General features: G+C 46.4%; 1 protein-coding gene across 8 annotated transcripts in view; it reads right to left on the reverse strand.

The window, feature by feature from the left end:
- Positions 1-21,458, reverse strand: part of SPTBN1 (spectrin beta, non-erythrocytic 1) — a 180,051-nt gene that overhangs the window by 90,176 nt on the left and 68,417 nt on the right. Inside the window, exon 1 of one of the 8 annotated variants that reach the window (XM_036334556.1) lies at positions 9,123-9,672. The exons of 6 other annotated variants lie outside the window; for them this stretch is intronic. In XM_036334556.1, coding sequence (XP_036190449.1) covers positions 9,123-9,231 — 109 coding nt within the window. In that variant the 5' untranslated portion in view covers positions 9,232-9,672. Of the gene's footprint in view, positions 1-9,122; positions 9,673-21,458 lie in introns of those variants that run through there. One more of the 8 variants, XM_036334558.1, reaches the window with a different exon arrangement.

The following is a 21,458-nucleotide window of genomic DNA, read 5'->3' on the forward strand; positions in this document are numbered from 1 at the left end:
CCCCACAAAACTTTTAATGCAGACTGTATATATAAAACACATAAACTTGAACCTCAGAATGGTCACAGCCTTTCTGGGACTGTTTCCTTCTCTGCACATGGGGGCAACAGAGATTCTTTCTTTCTAAGCCTGAATGTGCACACAAACCGCTTGGGGAGCTGGTTAACACGTGAAGCGCCCAGCCTGCTTTGTCTTCCGAACGGAAAGTATAGTGTCAGTCACCGGTGACTGACTGGGCGCTTCCCATGTGAAAATGAGGTTCTGACTCAGTAGGTCTGAGGTGGGCCTGAGCGCCTGCATTTCTAACAAGCCGCGGGCTATCGACCCCACGGAGTAACAAGGTTCTTTAAGTACGTTGCAGTTCAAATTTCCAGGAGGCTGTGTTGTTTCTAAATTTCTCACCCCCTCCAATGCCACAGCCTCTTAACTAATCTCCTGCCTCCTCGCTTGACCACTGTCCTCTAAAACAATCACACTCAGGAGTCAGACGAGCCTTTCTTTAAAAAAAAAAAAAGTCAGAACCAAGCACTCTCCTCTTTAAAAATCTTCAGTTGCTTCCCACTGCCTGACTTACTTCCAAATTCCTTAATCTGATTTAGAGGACCATGTATCCTCAAGACCTTTGTCAATTATCCTTCTAGACCCCCCTCTGACCAGCCCTGGTTTGCTCTAAACTCTGGCTGCCCAGAACCTGCTCAAATTCCCGTACGTGGGTCCCTCACCTCTTGGTTCCCTACCTTGGGCCCCTCACCGGGAGTAAGTTTATTTCTCCACTTGCTCCTGCTGATCGCCAAGCTCAGCTAGCGTCTCCGGCACAGCACTTCCTAACCGGAGGACAGCTGCTCGTTGAGAAGCAGGTCATCAATAAATATTTGTTAACAGACCAACAAAATAAACAAAAATGCAAGCCCTCTCTTTTTACAGTCAGTCTTCTTTTATTTCTTAGAATTCTTATTGCTCTAAAGTAGCCTCGATTACTGACCATCTACCGAGCATTTAAACGGCAAAATCTCTGCACGCATGAAATGGGTCAACAACTGCCAAATTGGTAATGAAGCCAATCTAGCAGAGAATACTGACGCTAGAAACATGCCCACCGTGTCCCTATAATTTATTTCTCCCACCGTCAGTATTTCATACGTAGGGCCTAAGTGTTAATGGAAACTTGTCAGGAAAGAGGAGAAAAGGTACCAAGATCTAAAAATGGCTGAGATCTGCCTGGCTTCTTCTGACAATGTGCACAAGTGTAACTCCAGTAAGCGCAGGCGTATGGCTATGAGGCGGTGGTTAAAAACTGTAAGCTTGAAGCTCTGTCACTCTTCACGTTCATTTTCCAGAAGGGAGGAAAACAAACGCTGAGGTCCATACTGAAACTGCTGTACAATACTGCAGTTATAGAGCTCATAGGGATCTAGAAATTTTCTTTTAAAAAAGAAAAGATTATGGAAACAACAACCATACTTTATTTTTTAATAGTGCATGGACATTTTCAAGGAAACTTCATAGAGATTATGGCATCTGCTGTTCAACACAACCCTGGAAGGTAAACCGGACAGGCATGCAGAGAAGGAGAGCTGCCCAGATCTTCAGATATCGGAGACAGGGCCACGGCCAGATGCCACCCACCTCCCTTCCAAAGGCCAAGTGGCTGGGATTTCTGGTTTTAAGGTTAAATCCAACAGATTTTTAAATTAAGAACCTAAGTAGAACTAAACTAGATGCCTTAATTGAACTGTCCCCTCAGACCCCACACATACTATTATTTTTATTTTTTTCTAAACTTACATCTCTTTTCAGATTGGTCTTCACACCAACTTGGTGAGGGAACTGGGGTAGACAATTGACCTCATTTGCCAAGGCCTACAGATGGTAACGGGCTTCTGTGATTTAGCAAGATAGTCTGACATAACCTCTGAATAGAGACTATTCCTAACTAGTTAAGTGACTCTTCCACTATTACACAGTTTTGTTCTGAAACATAGTTTTTCACAAGACTTCATTCTTCAGTAAGAAATCAGATATATGCTTCTATTGGGAAGCAGTACATGCAGCCGATTCCTCCCCGTCTCTCTCCCACCCACCCCTACCAATCACAAAGATCATACAAGTGGTAAAACTCCAGTGTGCAGCAGAGTCACCAGGCAGACTAGTTAAAACACCTATTGCTGGCCCCACCCCAGAGTTTCTGATTCAGCAGGAGAGAAGTCGGGCCTGAGAATTTATCTTTCTATCAAGTTCCCAAGACATGCTGATAGAACGCATCTGGAGAACCCCTGCAATAAAGCAGCCCGTAAGATTAACTTCATTTAGTTACTCTTTAAGAAAGGCTTAGTGACTGCTACTTGTAAGAGGTTATGTCAGACTTTTGTCTTTATGTTCCCAGACTTTGTGAAATGTAAGGAAAACAGAGGCAAATACTCAAGCTACCACCAATACCAGTTTGTGAAAATCGCAGAATGACCAAGTGCTTAAACCTTAAAGGAAGGGAATCCAAGCAGGGATTCTGACCTCCCCTCCCTCCGGGAATACTTAGAGTGATGTGGCATCTGACCTAAAGCTCAAAAGAATGATCCGACACAATAAATAATTCCCTAGGAAAGAAACCAGGTGGGAAAGGCAGGGTTGGTTTAGAAATCGTGAATACTGTCAAGCAGAGAACAGGACCTGGATAGGAAGGTTGGCTGGAGTCAAATCCCCAAAGTTTTGGGAGGGAGGAGAGCTCTGATCAGGGCCTGGCTTTAGAGAGGCTGGGCAGCTGCATGGGGGGCTTTAGGAAGCCAGGGAAAGAGGCTAAAACAGAGGAAGAGGTGGTGGGGCTGTGAACAGACCCCTTCTCAGGCCCAAGGAACACAGTCATCCAGAAAGCTTCCTCACAGTCAGGACATTCAGTCCCATTAGTTCACTACCCTAAGAAAAGTGGTAGCTTACACTAAATCGAAAAGACACATGTTTACTGCAGCACTATTTACAATAGCCAAGATATGGCCCGGCCGGCGTGGCCACCTTCGATTCCTGGTTAGGGCACATGCCCGGGTTGTGGGCTCAATTCCCAGTGTGGGGCGTGTAGGAGGCAGCCAATCAACGATTCTCTCTCATCACTGATGGTTCTACCTCTCTCTCTCTTCATCTCTGAAATCAATCAATAAAAATATATTTTTATAAATACATATGGAAGCAACCTAAATGTCCATCAATAGATGAATGGACAAAGACGTGGTGCATATATACAATAGAATACGATTCAGCCATAAAAATGAATGAAATATTCCTATCTACAACAGCATGGACAGACTTAGAGGCTATTATACCAAGTGAAATAAGACAAATGCCAGATATGTGGAATCTAAAAAACAAAATAATGAACAAGCAGAACAGAAACAGACTCAGAGAGACAGAGAACAGACTGATGAATGCCGAGAGGAGGGCGACTGAGGGACTGGATGAAAAAGGGAAGGGATTTAGATGTACCAATTGGTAGTTACAGAGTAGTCATGGGGCTGTAAAGTACAGCATAGGGAATATGCTCAATAATCTCGTAATAACTATGTATGGTGTCAGATGGGTAATATATTTATCGGAGTGATGACTTCGTAAGTTATATACACGTCTAATCATGAGGTTGTATGCCTCAAACTAATATAATATTGTACGTCAACTGTAATTTTTTAAAAAAATTGGTAGCTTTTCCTCAGAGAGTTATCTATCACCCTCCTCTTCTCCTTAGCTGGCCTCCAAGAGCCCTTTTAATGGCTGTCCCGGGAAACCATTGTATATAAACCAAAAGAATCAGCGTTCCTTGCCTGTTAGTGTTCCTAGCCCACCAAAAACCAAGAGTACCACATGTCCAGAAATCTGAGCAGTTCTGAGCTCATTAATTTTCCATGCCACCAGAATAAATTCATGGTGCCTGGGTAATGGGTGTCACGGGTCAGACCTCACACTCTGCTGTTCTAAAGGAGGGACATCAAATTCGGACTCACTAAACCTGGGTTCTGGAGAGAGAACTTCATACTGGTTGATCGTAATCCAATGATCTGTTTCTTTATAAAAAGAGAATATCTACCCAACAGGATTATTATTAGTGCTAAGTTACTATGTCTCATGCTGGATACTTCTTTAAATTACCTCATTTAGTTAATGAGCAAGATAGTACATATTTAAGTTAAGAGCTACAACAATAATTATCATCATTACATCATTCAAAAACAATTCTAATTCACAAATCTATTAGGAACCTCTAAATTTTCAGCTGAAATTCTTGTAAACTGGTGAAAGTTGTTTTTTTTTTGTTTTTAATTAGTGACTTACCCACAAAGTTATCTGGGCTTAGAAAACTATAGTCCCACAGTATTGGAGGGAAACAAACCGAAAAGCCAATCTTTTTTGCTGTCATTAAATCCCAAAATGTTCTTATAAATCTTGCCATCCCCAAACAAAAAAATAGGGATATCATTTGTCACCAACTCTGTTCACTGTCACAATGAGGAATATTAGAAGACTATTACTTTATATTTAAGAACTTAAAATTTTATTCATGACCAACAGGTGTAAACCCAAGTTTAAGAAATTAAGCAAGACATTTAGGTACCATAATTGGAAAGTTCTTAAAAACTGAAGAATAAATTTTCTTCATGATCTACAAGTATAAAACCAGCAGATCTTTCCCTAACAGTTAAGAAATTAAAACCAAAAAACCATGAAGAAATTCAACATGTCTGAGATGGCATGTAATAAACTTGAGAGTACTAATGCATCCTCATGGCTAAAACTCTTTAGTATCCCTCTATGTCCCAAGGAAGACCCCATGACTCTTTCTGGACAACGGGATGAATTCATTGAGCCAGAACAGCTAAGAGAAAGCACTTTCTCCAGAAATATCAGGTGCTAAATGTCAAGGTCAGACAAAGAGGGCACAAAAACTCCATTCTGATGCTTTTCAACTAGATTCTGTCTTCACTACAACTCCACTGCCAGAGCCAATAGAATCCGTGCTCTGGGGACAGGAAGGCAGGAAAAGGAATCAGGTTAATGTGGGCACTTCACAATGTCACACGTTCCCCCCCCCCCCTTTTTTTTTCAGAGATGAAATATTAATATGTACAAGACAGGGAAAAGAAAATTACAGAAAACAATGTGCAGGCTGAACCCATTAGCCCTGGATAACTTATTTGATTCTATCTTCTCATCTTTAAAACCTCCTAGGTATGTTATGAAGACTAGATTAAGATAACCATGCACAGCCCTAGCCAGTTTGGCTCACTGGATAGAGAGTCAGCCTGCAGACCAAAGGGTCCCAGGTTCGATTCCAACCAAGGGCGTGGAACCTTGGTTGCAGGTTCCTCACCGGCCTGGGCCCTGGCTGGGGCTCGTGCAGGAGGCCACCAATCGATGTGCTCCTCTCACATCGATGTTTCTCTCTGTCTTTCCCTCTCTTTTCCACTCTTCCTAAAAATCAATGTCAAAATATCCTCAGGGGAGGATTAACCAAAAAAATAAATAAATAAAAAGATAACTATGCACAGGGTGGGGCAAAAGTAGGTTTACAGTTGTGTGTATGGAAAGCAATACAATAATTAATAAGTAATAATACAAGAGGAAACTGTGCTTTGTGTACTCACAACTGTAAGCCTACTTTTGCCCCACCCTATATAAAGCTCCTGCTAACATGTCTCATGCAAGGAAAGCACTCAATGAGATCCAAGGAGACAAGAAACTTTATGGCATAAGTGGGATGTGAGCATAGTCTTGAAGAGCTGTAGGAAGGATTTCCATATGTAAAACGGACGGGTGGGACATTTGAGGCGGAAGGTAATGATGGAGGAAAAACCCAGGGCTGGTTTGATGAAGAGAAACGGGCCTGCCTACCTGGAAGATGTTATCCGGAGTGTAAGAACTGGAATAGGAAGTATGTGGGGTGGGGAGGGTCCTGAATGTCAAGCTCAGGAGTCTGGAATTTTTTTTTAATCCACACCCAAAGATATGCTTCCATTGATTTTTTTCTTTTTTAGAGCAAGGAAGAGAGAGGGAGAGAGAAACATGGATGTGAAAGAGAAACATCGATCTGTTGCCTCCCTATGCATCCTGACCGGAGATCAAACCTGCAATCTAGGTATGTGCCCTGACCAGGAATTAAACCACACAACCTTTTTGGTTAAGGGATGACGGTCTATACAACTGAGCCACAAGGCCAGGGCCAGGGGTCTGGAATTTAATTTACATAACAGGCACAAGTTTCTGAGTAGAAGAGTAGCAGAAATATTTTCCTCTAAGGAGTTAAGCTGGCTGTGAAACTGGAGAAAAAATATTATGAACTCTGTTACTACAAACAACATTTATCTAAACACGTGAGGTTGAGTTTTTTTGTGTCTCAGTAGTCTCTCTTATTTAAAAAAGAAAAACAAAACAACTAACCCAACTTTGTAAGATACATGAACAAATTGAGGAAGAGGGTAGTTTTGCAGGTGAAAATTTTGAGAGGGTGTGTCTGTGAGGTGTGCATTAAGGGCTGGGTGTTGGTGGTTAATGTTTGAAGCCATCAGAAGTAGTAGGTCCTCTCTCTTCCCTTCTGCCAGAAGCATTATTAGTATGATAGACACTTGCAACATAACATCTCAGTCCTTTAGATCACTGAGGTTTTGTTTTTGATCACATTTATTTACTTACCCATAACTCTCTAGAAATTATTGTATTTAAATAGACCAGACTCATTTTAATATCATATTTCCCTTAGCTGGAACAGCAAATGTCATCCCATGGTCCCTCCCGAAATTTTTAGGACAGTGTGAAAATACTTGAAACCAGCAAACATGCATAAATATCTCCCATGAAATCACATTACTCTCAGACATAGATGCTAAATGAGTAAGTTCACATAAGAGGCACTTTAAGAAGTTAATACAGATTCAGAGAAACAGTTTGCCAAGATTGGCCTGCAAGTGCTAGGAAAGATTATACTTATAAGAGTAAAAAAAAAAATAAAAAAAAATTTTGTAGCATATACAAAATTAAATCAGCAGAATCTATATTCTATCAAAAATGTTGATTGGAAGAACTACAAACAGTAAACAAAATATCAAACTAGGGGTTGGAGGTGGAGATGGGGAAAGGTTTTATCAAAAATTCTCTTAAAATGCAATCACTTCCATTTGTTACTAAGGATGATCCCAAATGCTGGGCATTCTCCTGGCATCCGCCATACTTGAAAGTTAATCCACCCTTTCTCAGTTCCTCAACATGGGTGGTTCTCTGTTACAGAAATACAACACTAAACTTAGGCAACTCCTAAACCACAATATTTAGAAATAAGAAAGTTATCTGGAACTAAATCTAAATTCGGGGACAAAGGTGACACACACACAAAGGTGAAGCCCGCCCCTTTCGAAGGGATTTCCTTGAGAAACAGTTGTGAGGTAAAATCTCAGGAGCACCTGGTGATTTTTAATTTAAATTTTGCTTTGTCCAGAGAGGACAGTTTAAGACATTTCCTGTGTGTGTAAACTCCACCCTTTTCAGTGAGCAGTTTTACAACCATGTTCAGACCTTTCAGAATAACGGCCTTTGGTTATGGGGGTACACGCCTCCCATACCTCCTTCTATTTTCTGATGGGGGGTCCCCTCCTTGGGTGCTTCCTTCTTGGACTGTGACACAATAAAGTGGGGAGCCTGGGGCCCCCAGGAGGTGCATTCTGAATTCTCAGGACCTGAAACTGAGTGTGGGGCTTCCAGCATAGACCCAGAAAGACCAGGAACACACTTCCCATTCCTCTATCTACCACTTGCAAGTTCCCTGCACCAGCCCTGGCCACACCAAATTTTCCAAAAAAAAAAAAAAAAGTAAATTCTACCTTCTGAGAGCTCAAGAGGAATGAACCAAAGACATACAACCATTCCCTGGAGGGACTGGAGCCTCCTCTTAGCTAACTGCTCAAGGAATGCAGCACAGCCTAGCAAATGTCTACAACCAGGTCCTGCTCTGTCTCTTGTTTTCCAGAAAAGTGTCATTACTGTCAACTATTTCACAAGACAAATAAACCTATGAATGAAATATTACCCCCCCCCTTCCCAATGAAAACATTCTAGCTGCTTCCTTCCTTCCTCCTCCTCACAGGAACCACATTTGCGGCACCGAAAAGAGTTAAAATAAGAAACATACAGTTTACCAAGGTTACTTTTTCCCCCCTTCACAGCACTAGAGCCATTCCCAGCCGATTACTTTTGATTCCAGGGGCTTTCGATCGGAAGGAGCTCTGTTTTGAGTTATGAATTCTTTTTCATATAAAAACTCTGAGACACTGCTGGCCAGGCCTGCTGGCTGGGCAGGGACAGCCAAAGGCCGCAGGGGCCAACCTGGACACAGGCGTTAGGCCCGCCGCCCTCCCGCACTGCTGCGCGCAGGACCCCGCTCTTCCCAACAATGTGTGCCGTCAAATATGCGATTCATTCAATTATTTGAGACTAATACAGACCCCAAGAAATACCAACTAATGATCCAACTAATCCAACCCATAGCAGTGAAATGACAATAACTGGCTTTCATTATAAATTACATCGCCCACTAAATTGATGGAAGGCTCTCCCCCAACACAATACATCAAAAGGGTTAAAATTAAGCTTCGGAATCAAAACTGTAATTTACTCAGGCTTCGGAACAAAAAGACCACTCCCTCCTCGCCCTCTGCTATTGTTCTACGGGACTGGGTGTAGAGCAAATGCACTTTGCACCCTTAGGCTTCCCAGAGGTAAGAGGTTGGGGGCTGGGAGACGGAGGCCACTGGCAACCAAATACTCGCATATGAGCGCCGACCTACTGAGCTGCAAAGGTAACCAAAGGGAGAGACGTGTGTGTGTGCAGTGGGCAGCAGTTACCTGACAACCACAAGAGCCAAAAGCATACTGGCGAGCCATGGGGACTCCAAATGGTGGCTTTTCTGGAGGAGAGTGAGAAACTGTCCCCTTTAAGTAGTGAATGGGGTGTTGTTCACAGCCAACCAGAGGCTTTGGGACCAGGCCGTGCGCCCCGGGGCCACCAGTCTTGATTAGGATCACGTACCATATGGCACAAATAAAGCCTCAACCCCCCTGGCAGGCCCGGCCTTGGGGACGGGGTGGGGGGGAGGGCTTACCTTGTAGCTGCTTGAATCTCCCTTCCAGCTGGTTGTAGTTGTAAGGCACCTGCCCCGTGTAGCCCGGCGACAGCGGCCCCGAGATGCTGGACGTCCTCTGCAATTCCATTATGCCCGGCGGCGTAGCGCCCCGGCGGGCTGCACGGAGGAAATCCCGCTCCGGCGCCCTCCTACCCCCATCCAACACGCAGCAGCTTCCGCACGGCTGGGCTCCCGGCCCCTGCGACGAGGGCTGGACCTTAGGCCAGCCCCATCCCGGTCGGAAGGTCCACGGGGCGATCTGATAGGAAGCTGGCTGCCCGGGAGTCCACCTTAGCCGGCCGGGAATGAACACTCAGGCACCAATGCCTTGTTGCTTTCCTTCCTTTTGTGGCCCTTGGCTTGAAGCTTGAAATCAATGACCCAGGAGAGGCGGAAGGACCGAGGGAGGCAGGCGCAAGTCCTCCTTGAATTTTTTTTTTTTTTTTTTAAATATGGCCAATCTTCAGCTCCGCTGGTCGCAGAGCCCGGGCGCTCGCGGGAGCAGCGCACACACCTCCTCCCTGCTGCCCTCGGCGGCCGCCGGTTTGTAATTTAATCGGGAGCCACTCACCGCGCGCGGGGCGGTGATGTCACCTGATTAGCATAACAGCGCGGTGGAGGGTGGAGGGAGCGCGGCCGCACCGCGCGGAGGGCGGGAGGCAGCCCCCGGCGCCCCTCCGCCCGGGCCGCCGCCCCCGGTCCGGCCCAGGGCGCGCCCGCCGCGGTGGTACCTTCCCAACACAAAGCTGCTGAAATGACCACCTTTTGTTGAGAGCTTCGCGTAACGGAAAAGTCTCCGATTACTACCACTCGAAAGGGAGGCGGCCGCGCGGGCCAGGAGCCCGCAGGTCCCCGTCGGCGGCTAGCGCGCGGCCCGCGCACCTGGGCGCGCGGCGTCCCCATGGCGCGGGCGCCAACCACGCGGCGCCGGCCCGGGGAGCCCGCGCGGGGGACGGGGTGGGAGTGAAACAAAGTCTGCACACTGCGGGGCCCCAGGAAAGGAGGTGTAAGTTCTGGCTCCCATAAGACGCTTCTCTGCAGACGTGGGCTGCCTTCACGAGAGGTTAAAAGCCAGGGTTTTCTGGGATAACACGGGCTCCATAGCAGTAATTCGGTGCAAGATTTAGGGGAGCACCGACTTTACAAAGGCGTCGTGGGAGAAAGACACACAGGTAAACCCTCGAGGATCCCTGACCTGGAGGAGTTTTAGGAACCAATGAGGAAATCAGAGAACAGAAATCAACCTCAAATCCTACTTTGATTTGTAAAACGAGGTCTCTAAACTTTTGCATTCTTCCAATTCTTTAAAACTCTCTAGAGCTGCTTCTCCCACACCAAGCTCAACCAAAACTAAAATACCCTCCTTAGAAAATCACAGTGATCAAAATATATTCTTGGGAAATAATCGACCCCCGTTTATCCCCCATCCCCTTCCTCACTAACTACAGGCAGACAGCTAATTACTAATTTGGAGTTTTCAGCACAGAGCCCAGCAGCTATCCGCGCTCACTGAGGAAGGTAATGTCATTCCTGATTCCGATGTGCACTAAAGAGGTGGGGGCTTCCATTGTAGGTTTACTTTAGTCCCCTGGGCACTTGTAATTCAAGCAACTGCATCCTGTTCAGGGCTAGAGAGAAAGCAAACCTGAAGTCCAGCTAACTGCTAACTCAACTCTGACAACTCCCACTGCCTCCATCCACAACCAGTGTCCACCTCGCTTTGTAAAGCCAGGACCAGGCTTCGGAGACATTTCTCATCATCCAGGAAATAGTACAGCATTTGCTAAAGCCCTTTAACTGCCAGTGCAAATGGGGAATACTGGAAGAAGCACTTGGCTGGGATTCCCAAGACCTGAGTTTCTATGTCCGGACCTGGCCAAGCCTCTTAATTACCTATGACCTTAGAAGAAACCCTGGATTCTTTCTAAACCTCCACTGTCGGGATAATTGTCAGACAGGGATAATTAATGCCTACCTCTACAAGGTCACTGCAGAGATGATGTGAAAACACCTCAAAAATGGTCACACTGTTCACATTAGAAGTATATTTTTCAAAATGCACCTCTTCTTGCATCCCTCCCTCCCGCCTTCCCTCCCCACACACATACACATATCACATCAAGGCTACAAAGAGTAGAATGGAGAATTTTCACAGATCTTCTTAACAGCCCCTCTTCATTATTAAGTACATGGGTGAAGTGGTTAAGTCTCTAGGTGTCCAGCTATAGGCACAGAAAAGTGCTTGCCAATTTACAACCCTTTATTTTTAATCTTTAAGCCACTTAAGTAAAGAGAGTATGAGTCACTACTCTGAGAGACTCCCTTTCAGCTCCCTCTGGTATGAGGAAGTAGGTGAATAAGCTTTCTAATTAGCCAGGTAAAATGTGATGGGGGTAGAGGCTAGGACGAGTAGTATAGCCACACTCAGTCCTAAAGAGCCGGTGTAGAATACACTGTCAGCCAGGCAGACTATTGGAAAGACAGGTTATGAGGCTGGGGAAGGGTTTACGACACTGCAAAGTCCAGAAGTAAGAAGTAGGAATCCATTTGGTATGATGGTGCCAGGGAAGGAGAGAACATAATCCTGATGGTTCATCTGACCACCTCCCACTCAGCAGTGGGCAATGAAGGAAGGCCAGAGGCACTCATTCTTTATGTCATTCACTGTTTACTGGATACCAACTGTGTGCAAGGTACACTGCCTAATGCTTTGGAGCAAACATGTCAAACTCGTGGCCCACGGGCCACATGCCTTGTTTATTTGTCCCGTGTTAGCCTGTGAGTTTGACATGCTTGCTTTGGAGGGATTCAAATATGACCGGGAGAGTTGCTGGCCAAAGGAGATGGAACTAACATGCAAACAGTCCAATACCAAAAGAATAGAATAAGGGCCGGGGCGGGGTGAGAGTTCAGAGGACAAGGAGGATACCTCTGCCTAGGAAGGCAGGCAGGGTCAGCTCTAGGAGGGGCGACATTTGACCAGACCTTGAAATGCAGGTAGATTATCAACAGGCTTGGACAAGGGGGAAGCTGCCTGTCCTCCTGGGGGAAAGCAGCACAGGTAAAGGCGCCGACTGGACTGTCCCAGGAACAGCTCCAACGAGTGCTACCTTCTGTCTGGAGAATAAGGGTTGTGACAGGCAAGCCTGGAACTAAGTCTGGGCTGGAGCCCTTTGACAACTTTGAGCCAGAGGACGATGGGGGCTGGGCTGGGCTCTAGGGATGATCAGTCTGGCCGTGGTAGGTTGGAATGGGTAAAAGGAAAAAGCCTGAAGGCAGCCGGGTCTCTTAGGTGGTGCCTGCCGTTGTCTAGGTCCAAGGACTAGTCAGGGTGTGGCAAGAGGAATAAAAAGCAACGGACTGATGGAAGAGTCCACAGGACTTTGGTAACAGACTGTCCATAAGAGGTTCAAAGGCAAGGGCTGGATATGACTCTTGGGCTTTTAGAGTGGCTGCGGGGTACAGAGGAGGGCTGAACAGTTCCTTCTAGATAGGCTGAATCCAAGTTACCTGCAACACGATGGGGGGCCATGTCCAGGTGGGGAACTAGAGCTCAAGGGTGAAGACCTGTACCCTAAGATTCTGTGCGATTTGGCATGTAACGTGTGAATGGGAACATTAAGGGGCGGGACTAATCCCGTTTGTCCCAGGAGGCTTTATGTAATCTGGGAGGTAATAAAAACGGGGGGGGGGGGGGGCGGAGAAAAGATGACTGCTTTTCCTGCATTACAGCAAGCTTGACAAACTATGGAGTGTTCGTTTCCTGAACTTCTAAATGTTAGCAAGACTGAAAATGTCTGGGAGAAGACGGCCAAAATGCTAAAATGTGATGGGATTTGTGCGCATTCAAGGACTTAAAAAAACAACCCAGGAGCTGGGAAAGAAATGGTGGGAACAGAAAGGGACAAAAAACTATTAAGTTTTACATATGAACTGGTTTTGCCAAATTCTCTCCTGCTCTGTACTGCCTAGCAGCAATGATTAGTCTTTAAACTCCTCATAGAGGAAATTTCAAAAACGAAATTTCATCTCCAGCCATCTCTTTACCTGGGAGTCTATCACCTGGAGGATGCTGTAAGTTTCAGGTAAATCAGTGACCTCAGGCCGGGAACCAGGGGTCACCTCTTTGCAGTTTTGGATAAGGACAGTTTGGAAAGGTAGGACCAGTCCTCTGCCAGGGAAGTACTCATTCCACTATGCACTGGGAAAGAGATATTCAAAATCATATCACAGGCATAAAAGCAGTAACACCTCAGAGATGGCCAGGGCACGATCCTCACCATGAAACAAGGTATACAAGGCCTATAATTTTTGAAAGACTAATGTTTATTTGAGGTGGGGCTATTAAGTAAGACACTTCAGGACTTCGAATAACTAGAAGAAAAAGTAAAAGGAAGGCTAAAAGAATTTCTCCACCTACAGCAATGCTATCTGTGTTCCTTGGAGGATATAGATGGTCCTCCCCTCCTCTCCCCTTCTCTTTCCCTCCCTCCCTCCCTCCCTCTTTCTCTTTCTCTTTCTCTCCACACACACACCTCCGGCAAAATCATTTAGGTATATGGCTGAATCTGAAACTCCGGAGCAAATCTAGTTTCCATTCATATCCTTCTCCTGCTGCTTCTTCCACCAGCCACAGCAGAATCAAACACAAAGCACCTGCCACCTCCGCTGAGGAGGAGAAAAATGGCAAGTTACACTCAACAACAAACATCCAAGGTCCTGGGGAAGGAATGCAGTTTACTGCGTCTCCCACCCCAGGCAATCCTGATCCCTGCATTCTTCTTTGTCTGTTACCTACACATGCAAAGCTGCCCTGTGTAGACAGAAGTATGCCCCACAGTCCGGAGGCCCCACCTTTGGCAAACAGGTGTTGCTATGCCTGTGAATGTAACAGCAGCCAGAGCCAAGGCTGGGCTCCTCCGCCGCAGTAAAGTGGTTCAAAGGAAAAGGACCTCTGAGGAATGCGGTTGGGGCCAGGCCTGCTCTTGCCCAGGATTTCTGGTTCTGCTTCCCACCTCCGACATGGAAGCAAAAGGCCGACACCCACAGGTGTTCAGAGCCATCGCGCCAGAGTTTTACAAGAGGGCAGGCAGACGCTGCTTCCTGGTAGCAGAGCTCATGAGGAAATAAGTGGGAAAAGAGGAAATACAAATCTATTCCATTCTACCTGAACCCTGCCCTCAGGTGTTACCATCCATGTTACCTCTTCCAGGAGCGTACCACAGACTGGCTGTAACGAGAAAAGGTGAAACAGAGGCTGCATGGGCACCTGGAGAGGGAAAGAGGGAAAGGAAGGGAATGGCAGGGTACAAACCTCATCAGCCGGACACAGGCCCCACACCCCTGGTCTACCCACCCAACAGGTCCTCAGCCCCACCCGGGAGCACAAGCCCTCCAGGGGACCCACAAGGTTATGAGAAGTGAATTCTCCTTTGCAGGCCCTTTCAACCTAGTTGAGGAAATAGGACACAGACACACACAGACATGAACATGCCAACGCAAAGATGTGGTAGCATGTGACAAATGCGGTTCGTGGTCGTTTCAGAGAGTGCCATTCTGAATGAACCAACAACAGCACTTCACGACGTGGCTGAGAACAGAACAGAGTGGGCTTTCTCCCACACGAGTGTTCCCCGTTGTTATGCCAATTTACCTGCCCTTTCATGTAAATCCCTGCCAACATGTGCCACACTGACATGAGAGTATAGGGTATTTTATTTATTAATTGGGGGCGGGGGTAGGAGGTATTATTTCTTGCTCTTTAAAAACCAGATCCCACTTACCCAGTTTCAGGGCTATGGAACAGCATATGCGGGCCTGGCACGTTAAAATGTGAAATAGTTTTAAGAGTGCAGGCATTTCTTCCTCCTTAGCTCCTGAGCTTCTGCCGATCTCCCGATGAGATAGCACAGCCTCCTTCCCACAGGACTCTGCGAGGCAGCCACTCACCGGGCGCAGGGTCTGAATAATTCATGGTCGCCCGGTCACTCAGAAGCACCAAGGCCCGCCAGCTGCCACTGAGTGGGAGGCAGGCTCCAGGCTTCCTGTCGAAGAATTAAATACTACCAACTGCCTCGGAGACCTTCCTTACAGAAACAGACCGTCCTTCCCTCTTTTCTCTTTCTCCCTATTCAAACCAGGAACTGTCCCACTAGATCAAAGTGTAGCTGACTGTTTTACTCAAAGGAGGACAGGTCTCAGGTGCACAGATGGGGTGGGGAGAAGTGATGCCCTCATACAAGTGCAAGGTCGGGAAGTCGTCCCCCCACTCAGAATGAGATGACACTGTGCCTGACACAAGACGATGCTCAATCACTGTCAGTCCTCATTCCCTCCTCCTACCTGTCCCTCTGCTCCAGCCAAACGGATCGGTCCATACCACCTGTCCTGGGCTTTCCCGTCTCCACCCCCCTGCTCCTGGTGCTCCCCTGTCCTCTTGGTCCAAAGTCCACTCGTCTTTCAAGCCCAGTTCAAACTTCCCTCTTCCAGAAAGTCTTCCCAGATTATCCCAGCTGGGATGATGGCTCCTCAGACACCCTATCCCAGCACACTGTCAGCCCCCCTCCTCTGGCACCCATCGTGCCCTGCCTTCGCGTATTGCTTATCTCCTCTAGTGCGCCGGTCTTATCTACCTAATTAAAATAATGGAAAGTGCACCAGTTACACACTCAGGCGAAGTAAAAAATGGACTCCAGCTTCAGCTTTTGACGCTGTCTGGCCTTGTGACCCTGAACCAGTCCCTTAGCTTCTCTAACGCTCTCCCTAAAACCCAAGGGACCTGAAATAGAGTCTCTAAGGTCCTCTGGATATAATGATCCTGTTACACATCATCACCTGTTTTAAGGTAGACACGGTGCTATATAACCTTCACTCCACGCCTCGTAGCCCAAAGTCCTCTTTGGAACCGTTGTTCCAAGTGCTTTAGCCATCTCAAAAGCCTGAACACTGCACCGAAGCCTGAAAACACAGCCAAGGCTCTGTGAGGGCGTGGGCACCATATGGTGGGTGGCAGAGCCCACTCCGCCCTGTGTCACCCACCCCTAGTCCACATCTTACTCCTCCACAATGAGATGAGAGCTAGAACCCCGAACAGGTAAAGAGGCTCCTTTTCAAAATTCGCCTACCATCTCATTTATAGACCAGGAAAATGAGGCACAGAGAGGCATGCCCAGTGACACAGAGGAATGTACTGCCTATCAGAAACTAGAAAGTTTCTGAATTCCTTCTGAATTCCTGCTGCCTCTCTCAGGCAAACCCGAAGGTCGAGGAAGCTGAGGACAAAGGAAGTGGCATGCATTTCTTCTGCCTGTCAGTGAAGTGGGCCCAGGGCTCGAAAGCTCACTCTCATCCCCTCTCCCACCTCACCTTCCAGCATCCAACACCACACGGGAACCGACAGGCTTATACTAAGTGGCACGTGGCCTATATCGTTCCATGTTCTCTGATGCCCCACTTATACCAGCGCAGACAGAATGAGGACCCAGACTGTGTGGTAAGTAAGGGTTCAGGAAGCAATGCACTAAGGTTCTTACTGATTAAAAACATTGCAGCCCGGCCGGTGTGGCTTAGTGGTTGAGCACTGACCAATGAACAGGAGGTCATGGTTCCATTCCCGGTCAGGGCACATGCCCAGGTTGCAGGCTTGAGTCTCAGTGTGGGGCGTGCAGGAGGCAGCCAATTGATGATTCTCCCTCATCATTGATGTTTCTATCTCTCTCTCTTCCTCTCTGAAATCAATAAAAATATTAAAAACAAACAAACAAAAAACATTGTCCTTCTGGTCTGCCTACTAAAGATTATGGAAGAGCAATTGGCAAAAATCATTACACAGGAATGGTGCCTATTAATTTGAAGTGATAATAATCAAAGTCTTGTTAATACTCTCCAGGAGTATTTCTGACTCATCAAACATAAAAAGTAAACAAGAAAAAAATCAACGAGAGCCCTAACCCGTTTGGCTCAGTGGATAGAGCGTCGGCCTGAGGACTCAAGGGTCCCAGGTTCGATTCCGGTCAGGGGCATGTACCTTGGTTGCAGACACAACCCCTGTGGGTGTGTGCAGGGGGCAGCTGATCAATGTTTCTCTCATCAATGTTTCTAGCTCTCTATCCCTCTCCCTTCCTCTCTGTAAAAAAATTAATAAAATATATATTTTTTTAAAAAATCGAGAGACTAGGACTTGAGTCAGTCACCCGGGATTTATTACTTCCTGGAGGAAGACAAAGGTTGCTATCTTCGCTATACCCACACCGAGTTTGCGCCTCCCTGTGTACACAGAAACCACCGGGCCAAGGAGGCCAAACTCACCTTGGTAACCACAGGACGTCAGCCCGCTACTCCCCAGGAGCCCACACTCACACAGAGGCCTAAGGGACCTTACTAATTAACCAGCCACCCCCTGGTTTTTCAAGGGAGGAAACTGAGGCTGAGAGAGGCGAAGTGATTTCTCTAAAGCCTCAACTGGCCACCCCCAGTGGCACCCAGATCTGACCACAGTAACAGGGCTGACAATGGCCCCCTATCTGATGCCACTTTTGTAAAGGTCATAAAAAAGCCTTGTGAACTAAAAAAAGTTTTCCATAGATTTACTGTCCATCTGTTGGCTTGTGAGCAATGGGATAGTAGGCATGTTAAATAAAGTGCCAGCTACTACTGTCATCTTGGTGGGGTCTTAGGATACCTTCACTTACTGAATGTCATCCTCCCTGAAATAAAAACATACCCCTTGTCAAAAATATTTTTTCCCAGTTGTTTATACAACCTACCAACACTCATATTCAGAATATATTTTATAGCTCCATGTCTTATAAGGTAACTGAAACTCCATTATCTTTTTTGTTGTTGTTAATCCCCACCCAAGGATATTCTTTCCACTGATTTTTAGAGAGAGTGAAAGGGAGGAAGGGGTGGGGGGGGGAGGGGAGGGGAGGGAGAGAGAGAGAGAGAGAGGGGGGGGGGGGAACATCGCAGTGAGAGAGGCACATTGATTGGTTGCCTCCTGCACACACCCCAACAGGGGCTGGGGATGGAACCTGCAACCCAGTACATGCCCCTTGACCAGGAATCCAACCCGAGACCTTTCTGTGAGTGGGCTGACACTCTAACCACTGAACTTACTGGCCAGGGCTGCCATTATCTTTTTAGTATGCTATTTAAAAACAAATAAATGTTTGACCCCTTTTTTTTAATATAGCTGAATAGGCCTCCCTTTTTAAACTGGTTACACTTCTTTTGTGCTTGAGAATCAGAAACAAAAAGAATGAATACTGTAAAATACCTGATTTTTACTCTCAGCTTTCCTGTTAAGTATAGGTAATATTTGGCTCTGTTGTGAAAGCTTTTAATAAGCTCAAGCACTACTGATGTCATCAAATGAGTATTCATTCATTCCTTAAAACAAACAAAAAACCCTGTTTTAATTTCTGTTCATCCAACAATTCTAACCTTGTAAGTTTATTTAAGGTATCGAAAAGTCTTACTCATAATTCTCTACTATGCAGTCATTGTAGGGAGAGGCACAAGATTTTTTTCTTTGACGAAGTAAAGGGCATTCAGAGACCTACAAATACTGATGTGAAGGACAGCAATTTCCAAGAGTTAGAAAAGGCAGGTCAAAGACAGCACGAGGCTTTAATCCCCTCTCTAGAAGGCAGGGGCCTCTGTTTATAGTGCCACTAAGGCCAGCAGGCTGGGGAAAATAACCTAATTCAAAACAGCTCAGACTGAGTGTGGCTAACACCCCCTACCAAAGGTTGCTCTTAATACGATAGTAATATTTTTATAATCTTCTCTAAGATGAAAGTGATATATAAATTTTGAGTATTATAAATAACTAGAGGCCCGATGCACAAAATTCATGCAAGGGGCTCAGCCCTCCCAGCCCGGCTTCATCTGGGAAGTAGTCCGGAAGGTCCTCCGGACAGTCGTTCTGCTGCTGGGTCTAATTAGAATATTAGCCCTTTATTATATAGGATCCCCCTGAAAATCTAGTAATATTTCTTCTTCATTATCCCAATATCAAACTACAGCTGTTTCAACAAAGAGGAAGAGAGCACTAAAGCTACATAACCCCCACGAAGGACCAACCTCTTGCGGTACAGCCAGCCTATCTGACGGATTTCCTAGGCTGAGCGCATCCCTCTGCCTCCAAGGATTACAGGTGTCCCACTCCCATCCTCACTTCTCTCTCCCTCTTGGCCATTTGCGGGGCGGGGGGGGGGGGGGGTGTCGAGGGGCTTAAATTTTCAACCTCTACTCCAAAAAAAGATTTCAAATATTTTTATTGTACTTTCCCCCTAAATCTTCCTCTCCATATATGTTTAAGGTTATAATCATTTTAATGTGTGTTGAGTGCAAACCTAAAAGAGGTAAATGCAGTAAGAGAAGATGCAAATGCACAGAACCCATTGGTTTTAAAAATTAAAAAATAAGAGTCTTTTCCAGGGCTCTTCCTGCCTTCCAGGAAAAGACGTGGGGGGTCACAAATGCCCTCTACACAGGACAACAAAGCCCCAGGTCGCCCCTGTGTTTGGGCCATCAGTGCCCTTCGAAGGCTCCTGCTTCCCCACTTTGACTTCTAGTCTTCCCACCATGCATTCACATAATGTTCCTCAGTATGGAAGGCCTCCTTGCCGAAGGGGAGAGGAGCCCGCTCTTCAGGAAATTTATTTTCATAATAAAATGTTATAACACCTCACAGGCCGACTGTGTGTACTAGTATACACAGGGCCAGGCACCTTCCACCTGATTTTAAGCTCTCCCACAACCTGACACGGTGGGTACTATAATCCTTAGCAAACAGAAGTAACTCGCACATGAACTTACAGTGACGTAGCAGAGCAGGGATTCACTCTGGGACCCAGGTCTCTAAAGCCATTCTCCTATCTCAGCATCAGCCCTGAGATGGCAGGAGGCCTAAATCTAAACCCCGAACCCTCAGGTTTAGGAGAACCACCAGCCGTGCACGCGATGGCAGACTAAGAGAGCTCCAGGGTCCCTTCGGTTTCCAAAGGCTGGAGAGAATCTAGATGAACGTGAACTAAGGAAAATGTGATATAATGCTGAAAACTGGAGACCGCGTGGTAGAGCCTTGCAGATCTGTGACCAAATTACCCCACCCAACTCTCATCTACCCCAAGTTTGTGGCACCCAGAAGAAAGACGTGGCATGAGGCTTCATAAACCAAAACCAAAACCAAACTCATGCTCCTCCGACCTGCCTTCCCGTACCACCCAGAGCCTATGGAAGAAAACTCCTAAACTCTAAGTCAACAGCTTAAGCCCGTGCGCTCTAAGCCCTTGGCCACTGCCTCAGCTTCAAGGCCTCCTCGTCGTCGTCTCTTTAGGGCAAACATGAGTCTCCTAAAATGGCCTCCAGCCTCCCTCCCTCTAGCCATTCTCCTCTCTGAGGCATCCTCCATGGTGCCCCCAGCCGGCTCCCACCGAGACACAAGTAGGATCCTACTGTTCCTGGAACCCATACCAGTGGCTCTCTGGGCTCCTGGGGGTAGAAATCTAGGGGAGGCCACTCTGACTCAACCAAAGTGATTTCAATGTTTGCCATTTTACAAACTGAGGTAACAAATAAAATTCTATTCGAAAATAAAAATTATCCTGTGCCAAATGTTGAAAATCACTGGCCGAAAATATAAAAGCTAAACTCATTGGTATGGCATTCAAGGCCCTCCTTGTTGACTCTAACAGTTCTACACTGAGCTCTCTGCACTCCTACACGGGGCTCCCTGAGAAAGCCAGGCACCATCACACCATCCACGGCACCACTTGCTCGGCCTAAAATCCCATCCCATCTACCGACACTGCCTCTCTTCCGTGAGAAGGATAAATCTCTTCTGCTGACCAGACTTGCTTTCCCCTCACCCCTAGCTCTGTATTTCTAATGCTAATCACAGTGCCTGGCACTTAGTAGGCACTGAGTAAATCTTTCATGCCTTCATTCACTAACAAATGAATGAAACAAGAAAAATCAAATATCATCTCACTCTAATAATCATGATTCACAAAGCTTAAAAAAAGAGACTACTTAGATGCACTTGTAAATGTACCTGCTACCACAGTGTTTTCCAACACTATCCTATCTAATAAAAGAGAAACATGGTAATTAGCCATGGCGCTGACATACTTCCTATTGGCTAATCAGGGTAATATGCAAATTAACTGCCAGCCAAGATGGCGGCCGGCAGCCAGGCAACTGATGCGAACAGGAGGCTTGCTTGCTCCAGTGACGGAGGAAGCCAACGTTCCCGGCCTGCCGCTGCTGGGCTCTGAGCTGCTCTCTAAGAAATATTGTTGCAAATAT

The sequence above is a fragment of the Myotis myotis genome, unplaced genomic scaffold (genome assembly GCF_014108235.1).
Source record: "Myotis myotis isolate mMyoMyo1 unplaced genomic scaffold, mMyoMyo1.p scaffold_m19_p_14, whole genome shotgun sequence".
Classification (NCBI taxonomy): Eukaryota; Metazoa; Chordata; class Mammalia; order Chiroptera; family Vespertilionidae; genus Myotis; species Myotis myotis.